The sequence below is a fragment of the Phanerochaete carnosa genome, assembly GCF_000300595.1.
Source record: "Phanerochaete carnosa HHB-10118-sp unplaced genomic scaffold PHACAscaffold_9, whole genome shotgun sequence".
Taxonomy (NCBI): Eukaryota; Fungi; Basidiomycota; class Agaricomycetes; order Polyporales; family Phanerochaetaceae; genus Phanerochaete; species Phanerochaete carnosa.
In genome coordinates this window covers 1,933,806-1,940,709 of record NW_006767636.1, presented here as the reverse complement: position 1 = coordinate 1,940,709, position 6,904 = coordinate 1,933,806, and the positions used below count along the sequence as shown (strand labels likewise).

General features: G+C 53.0%; 3 protein-coding genes across 3 annotated transcripts; 2 read left to right on the top strand and 1 right to left on the bottom strand.

Moving 5' to 3' along the window:
• Positions 1 to 1,388: 1,388 nt before the first annotated feature.
• Positions 1,389 to 2,137, top strand: PHACADRAFT_101438 (uncharacterized protein; the record flags this gene model as incomplete). Its single annotated transcript, XM_007399817.1, has 2 exons — positions 1,389 to 1,682; positions 1,739 to 2,137. Coding segments are annotated over 2 exons (693 nt in total), but the record flags the coding sequence as incomplete, so codon positions are not given.
• A 1,234-nt stretch (positions 2,138 to 3,371) lies between these two features.
• PHACADRAFT_199594 (uncharacterized protein) lies at positions 3,372 to 3,751 on the bottom strand (the record flags this gene model as incomplete). Its single annotated transcript, XM_007399816.1, has 2 exons — positions 3,372 to 3,646; positions 3,700 to 3,751. The coding sequence occupies 2 exons, from the start codon at positions 3,749 to 3,751 to the stop codon at positions 3,372 to 3,374; spliced, it is 327 nt and encodes a 108-aa protein (XP_007399878.1).
• A 2,416-nt stretch (positions 3,752 to 6,167) lies between these two features.
• PHACADRAFT_71017 (uncharacterized protein) lies at positions 6,168 to 6,692 on the top strand (the record flags this gene model as incomplete). The annotated part of the gene is made up of 2 exons (XM_007399815.1): positions 6,168 to 6,291; positions 6,340 to 6,692. Coding segments are annotated over 2 exons (477 nt in total), but the record flags the coding sequence as incomplete, so codon positions are not given.
• Positions 6,693 to 6,904: the final 212 nt, after the last annotated feature.

Genomic DNA, 6,904 nt, shown 5'->3' with positions numbered 1-6,904 from the left:
CAGGGAGTCAAGGACTTGCACGCGCGCAGTATCGAATGATCGTACGCGTTGGAGGGAAGGCTGGAGAGATGTAAAATTGTGTGTGCATCATCGAAATGGTGGAGGATAAAAGTAGCGGCGAAGAGGAGGGAAGATCTCGTGTAAAACAGAATGTCTCAAGTAGCCAGTTCAGGTAGTCTTGTAAAGATATCAACGCAACCTGCTTGTGCGCACCACTCCATGCTCGCTCACAATCCGCTCAAACGACGTGCCGCCGAAGAGCTACTCCCCCTACATTCCCCTAAACGGAGCCGGACATCCCAGCACCCAATTACCTTCTCAGAGCTTTCCGCCCGTTGGACCAGTATTGGCGAAGAAGTCATGAAACTTTTACACGACACAGGCTTCTCCGCTTTCATGTCGTTTAAGGAGGCTCTCAGTGATTTCATTTTCGGTTCTAAGCGCAGGAAGCCAACATGGCCACGGGCGCAGTCGCAAGAACGTCTCAAGCTGCAGGCATCCGCAAGGAGGATTACTGCTTTAAAGAGTTCTTTGAAGCTCCCTGTTTCTGAACGCGCTACCCGAAAACGATACACTGTGAGATTCACGTCTTTGCCATCCGAGTCGCCGCTGGCCGCTCCTCACCTGCTGCCTGCTGCTTCCGCCTCATCGCCCAACCTCTCGCCTACCTGCGAAGATACTTCTGACTCGCCGCTACCTTCTTCACCTCCCAGAAACGCTTTCGCTCCGTCTTCTGACCCTTTAATCTCTTCGGTGTTATACCCAAAGATTTATAATCAGATCAAGGCCAAGATGCCGCGGAAAGTCAATCATCGGAAGCATATACTTCATATCCAGTTCAATGCCAGCGTCAAAGACTTGCTCAGGAAAACAAGAGAAGATATGGAACGAGAACTTTACCTGCTCAAGAAGCCGATAAGTGAGTGTAGTACGCGTTCATCTATCAGCCCGTCCGAGCTAATGTTGCGAAGCCGGCGTCCGATCATTGAAAGACTTTCGCGGATGGTTGGGCTACCAGGAACGTTCAGAGAGTCCTGCAGGTACTAAGTGTATGTATCTAAATGAGATTAGACGTACATTTGTGCTGAGTTGTTCGCACTCATATAGCCTCGCCGTTATTCGAAGACCTACGTGATGCAGACTTCGTGCCTCCATTATCGCGTGTCGCGTCGACGAACTTCATCCAGCGTGCCCTCCGAGATGCAAAAAAATCGCTACTTTCCCCCAAGCCTATCGTTTCTACTCCGTTTCCAGGCGCTTGGCCACAAGCCACACGGATAGTTTCCGAGAAAATCGATACTCGCATACGGCGGCTACAAGATACACAGGCACAAGTCTCCGAGAAAATCGCTGCTTGCGCCCAGCAGAAGCCCCTTTCCCTGCCCATTTCGCTTCCGCCAGAAGACGAAGTAAAGGTGGCTGAGATATTTCAGAGGCGCGGTATCATCAGTAAAGGTGTTCGCGAACAGGTTAGCGACAAAGACCTCAGGCGGCTACACCCAGGTCAATGGCTCAACGATGAGATCATCAACTTCTACGGGGAGATGATCATGTGCCGCGCGGAGGAGAGTAAAGAGAATCGGGGAGAGGGTCTGCTAAATGTGCATTACTTCAGCACGTTCTTCTGGACCAAGCTTAAGGAGGGATACGAGGAGAGCAGGCTGGCGAGATGGACAAAACAGGTGATTACTTCTGTTCTTCAAAAGAGATCCTCGATCACTTAAGTTGTAAAGCGCAGATCACTCTGTTTTCAAAGGATATTATCCTCATTCCCATCAACCACAATGGCTCACACTGGACGGCCGCGGCGATCAACTTCCGGAAGAAGCGGATTGAGAGCTACGACAGCTTGAATAGGGACCAAACGCAGGTATTCAAGCTCCTACGTGTGTATCTCAATGCCAAGCACCAGACCAAAAAACGAAAGCCGTTCAATTTCAATGGTTGGGTTAATTGGACGCCCGAAAACACGCCGCAGCAAGAGAATATCTCGGACTGCGGCATCTTCGCTTGTCAGTTCCTCGAGACTTTGTCGCGCGGCGAGGAAAGGTTTGCCTTCACTCAGGCGAACATGCACTACCTCCGGAGACGGATGGTCTGGGAGATTGCACATGCCAAGCTTTGGACAGACACATAGTCAACTCACATATGCAGCGCCTCGTCTCACGCTATTTCATTGCATCCACCATTGTCGTCGCACACGCGTCGGTCCCAGCATCGTACATCTGCATCGGATATAAATTTTATTTTCTGCGAACCTTATCGTACCGTACTTGTATTCTTAGTTTGTTCTTTAGTGTCTGTCCCTGTAGGAGCCTGGCATTATCCTGAGCGGACGCTGACAGCTGCCATCATCGCATAGCTATACAATTACGGGCACAGCCTCGCCTTCCATCCTTCAGATAGTCGAGTGATAATACTCGTGCGACCGTGATCGTCGTCGTGCTGCGACCCGAGATCGTTCTTCTACCTCTTCTTGCTCGATTCATGATTTGAGAAGGGCCCATCGCTCTGCCAGATGTAATGAGCTCAGCATTAAGACGCAGTCCAACGTTCCCGACATACTTTGAGAATTGGAGGCCTCGTTGATACCGGAGAGCGGTCGAGGACAGCATGTCCTGCTAGGCATTAACTAGCCGTTCGCCGGAGCGTGACGATGGGTGTGGGGAGGCAAAGAACACAGGACTCGCGGACCTCTTGAATGAATGCCCGTAGCCGAGAATGGCAGCTACAAGATAACGAGCGGCTTGCAGTATTTCTGCCCGTGCATCGTGCTCTGGATCATCTGCGCCCGCTTCTTGACGGGATCGGGCTTGGAGACGTAGTTACAATGAGCGTGCAGAGCCCGCTTGAGCGAGAGCCGCTTCCGGCCGGAGCTCGGCGGCACTTTCTGCGCGGACGGGCCGGCAGGGGGAGGGTACTCAGCGACGGTCGGAGAGCTATGTTTTGTTTTCTACCGCGCTGGCGGTTGCACATTCTCGTCATCGTCGCCCATAACGCAGAGCTGAGGGTAAGGTCAGTCCATCAGGACGCGACGTAAAGAAGGCCTTTGGCGCACCATGGCATTCCCACCCAACACTGTGCTTGACCCCACATAATCTGCTCTATTATCATGTGTACGAGAAAATAGGCCTCACCGGTGCCGTCACGGTGTACGACTAGGGAAAAGTATGGCGGGAAAGCAAAATACCGCGTGCTTAACCGGTTATGAATGTATTTCAGTCGTAGCTTGCAGGCGTCGACCGAGCTCAAACCGGCCGCTGTTCGTCGTCGGGCGTCTCCGTCTCATCAGGCCGCGCGGTGATACGCTTTTACAGAACACAACTCATCTGACGATCTGCACATGAACGACTGGCCGTCTGACTGTGCCGCTACTGGAGCTCCGTGGGTGCGGGTCTGAGTCTGAGGTCGAACAGGCTGCGCGCGCCGCACACCGGGAGTGCCGATGCCCAGTGTTCAAAGTGGGCGCAGGGCAGCGGCTTGGGTCGATAAAAAGGACGGTGTGAGGACGCGCGAAGATATGTGAGGTAAGGACACGCGAAGATGTGTGGGGACGCGCGAGGTGCGCCGCCGCTCGAGATGATCTCGGGTAAGTTTCTGAGCGGTACCTCGAAGATCAACGCGTTCGTCAGTGGAAGAGCTTGCACTGCGTGTGGGATGAGCGAACCGTCCTCGTCTGAACAGACAGTACTCGCGCACCTGAGCCTCCAGTGTGAGGTATCAAAGAGGTGGGTGGGCCGCGCGAGAGCATATTGGGAGTAGAAGTGCCGAGGCGCGGTGCCCAAAGTGGATGCCGGGCAGTGGCCTGGATCGATACAAAGGACGGAGTGAGGATGCACGAGGGTGTGCGAAGGTGTGCAAGAACGCGCGAGGGTGTGCGAAGGTGTGCGGGCCGCACGAGGCTGCGCGAGGGCGTGCGAGGGGGCGTGCGAGGGCGTGCGAGGAAGTGCGAAAATGTTTGGGGACGCTTGAGAACGCGCGCTGACTCGCGTTGGTCATCATCGGATGTGGAAATGTGGTAGTGAGGACAGAATGGAATTGGCACGTGAGGGTGCTTGAGGGTACTTTACGAGCTGTCGGAGAAGGACTAGCGGGGCCCCGAGCGCGAGTGCGAGGTGGTACTAATGGGCGCGAAGGTGCAGTTCGCAAACCTTCGCGTGCACGAGTAGACGAGTATCGATATTGGAGACGATGTGAAATGCAAGGGTCGGTCGACGAGCGGATGTGGTACGAGGCTGAGAGTGAGCCAGTAGAGCAGCCGGCGTGCGGTCAGCTATGCCTGCCGACCCGTTCCACAACACGATCAGTGTTTGCAACCAACTCAAGGAGCAGGAATACTCACGAGTATGGCATTGAAGCATCATGGCTTGATCCATCTTGGCTGTGCTCCCCATCTCTCTGCGCCTTGAGGTGATGCCAGCGACGGTTCATCCCTTCTCCCAGAGCAGCCGAGCATATGCACGAACTGCCGTCTTTAACATCGCCACCGAGCTGCTAGCAGCATGGGTGACAACGCTGTAGACAGGGAATAAGAGCGGGAGGTGAGAGCAGTATGAAGCGAGGGCATGGGTGCAGCACGGAGCGTGTTGCATCGGAGCGTCATATCGGAGCAGGTTGACGGCGAGCAGAGGACGAGGAGAGCGGACGGTTCGAAACACCGTCAGTACAACCGACGATGCTTAGTCGAAAATGCGCCGCATGAGAGGTGAGAGGGCAGGAGGCCAGGCCGGCGAGGGCGCGGGCGGGAGCAATGAGGATAAGCGCCCGAACACGGAGCCCGTCGGAGGGGCAAGCGGCATTCCTAATTAGGAAACAAACTGAGCAAGTCCTCCTGCGCCGCATCCTTTCGGGGCTGTTGGAGAATTGCTCTCACTAGCGTGAAGCTGGTTGTCTAGAGATGGCTTGTGAGTTTTGTATTTCCATTTATGTACATATTTGACAGGAAATATAGTGCAGAGCAAAGAGTGCTCCGCTAGAACAAGTCGCCAGTCACCTAATGTCCCGACACAGTGCTTTGTTTGTGCGATCGGGATCACGCAGGATGCGTGTCGGTTCAAAAGTGGGCACCCTTCCGGCCAATATCATCGTATTAATCGCTTAGTATTGGCTTCTGAAATAAGATTTCCGAATAATATCAGAAGACGGCGTGACTTTTTCTCCTGGGGCATCGCTACCAGCCGCGGCGATGCGAGACTGCTTTTCGCACCTCAGCCCCACCAATTTGCAGAGGACGGTGCATGAATTGAGGGTAAATTTCTATATTGTTCACTATTCTTATTGCTAAATCCACGCGAGCTAGGTAATAATTGCACCCCATCTCCTGCCTATCTTAGAACACGAGCTTTCGCACCGTACGAAATCTGGTTTGATAGAGCGAGAGCCTGAACAGACACACAGGATTACATGTGGTAAGTAAGATCATAAATGGTTAGTGAGCTGGCTGACGAGGGAAAAGACTGTTGCCAGACGGCTCTTTTCTCGTCATCGTATATGTGCATCGCATGTGGTTATGAGATATGTACAGAATGCCAGCTTGAATTGGTCACTGATGGAGGGCATCGTGACATGATCAGTGAGTTTATTTCTGTTTAAAACCCTCCTTTCTGATAATTCATTCAGCGTGTCCGGCCCATAGTTGCGGAAAGCACATGTATCGTCCGGTCAGTAGACTGTCTCGCTCGGCCTTGACCTCGGTCCGCGAGCAAGTCGATGAAATTATTGACCGCGGGGGCTTGCCTATTGAGCCTAAGACGACCGATACTCAGAAGAACCGTATTAGTCACCTGGAGCGCTGCGCTGCGAGTCCATTTCGCGTGGTACCCAGCATCAACAAAGCGGAGAAGAATATCTTTGAGGTGTTGTGGCGCACAGGGTTGCCTATCCGCGTTGTTGGTGTTGAAATGTCAGGGAAATGGACGCCATCCGACATAGCATCCAAGTACGGAAATTGTATTTTGAAGACTACCGAACAGAGGGAAAGTGGTGGCAAAATATTCTTGAAGAGGGATCTTCGTACGTTCTTGGGACTGCTCTTGTCGCCCGGATACAACGGCAAGGGAAGAGTGAGTACTTATTTGGTTTCACCGTGAGCTTCCACTTACTGCAGAGATTAGGACATTCCTGCTGATAAAGGATTCAAGGAAGTCTTTGGCGAACTGGCAGGACACTTCGAGCTTTCTTTGCCGTTCCCTGAGTACACCTCGGTGGACGCTATCCGAAATGGTGCATCACACTGGCTGAGACTGCGCAAAGGTGCCGACCCTCCTCCGGGGTTGAGAAGTCCAGATCTCGGTACGCTAATTTTGAACGTGCTGATTGCCTGGCTGATCTCGTATGCAGGACCGAAGTTTTACATTGCACCTGGAGATCGCACAGAAGAAGGTACGACAAGGCTGCACAAGGACATGTGCGCCGCTGTCAACATCATGGCATACTGTGCTCCCGATCCACTTTCAAAAAAGATGGGTGCAATCTGGCATATATTCATGGCATTGGATTCGGAGACTGTCTCCATGTTTCTTCGTGAGAAGCACGGCTTGACTGAAAGAGATCCAGATCCGCTCCTTGGGCAGAGATCTTACCTCAACGAACAGAGTCTCAACGACCTCTGGACCAGACACAAAGTCCGGCCATTCAGAATTGTTCAAAAGGAGGGTGAAGCCGTGTTCATCCCCCCCAGAGCTGCACATCAGGTGGGCACATTGTCAGGCTCAGATGATCCCGGAAAAGTGACTTCTTTCAGGTAGCGAACTGTGGACCCTGCGTGAAGATTGCGACAGATTTCTTCGGCGTGGAGGGGCTTGACGAGACATTCAAGTTTAATGCGGAATTGAGGCTAGAAGGTAGCTCAAGCACGCTTCCCCCGAAGACAATGCTTTGGCACATGTGGCGCTCCTGACAAGCC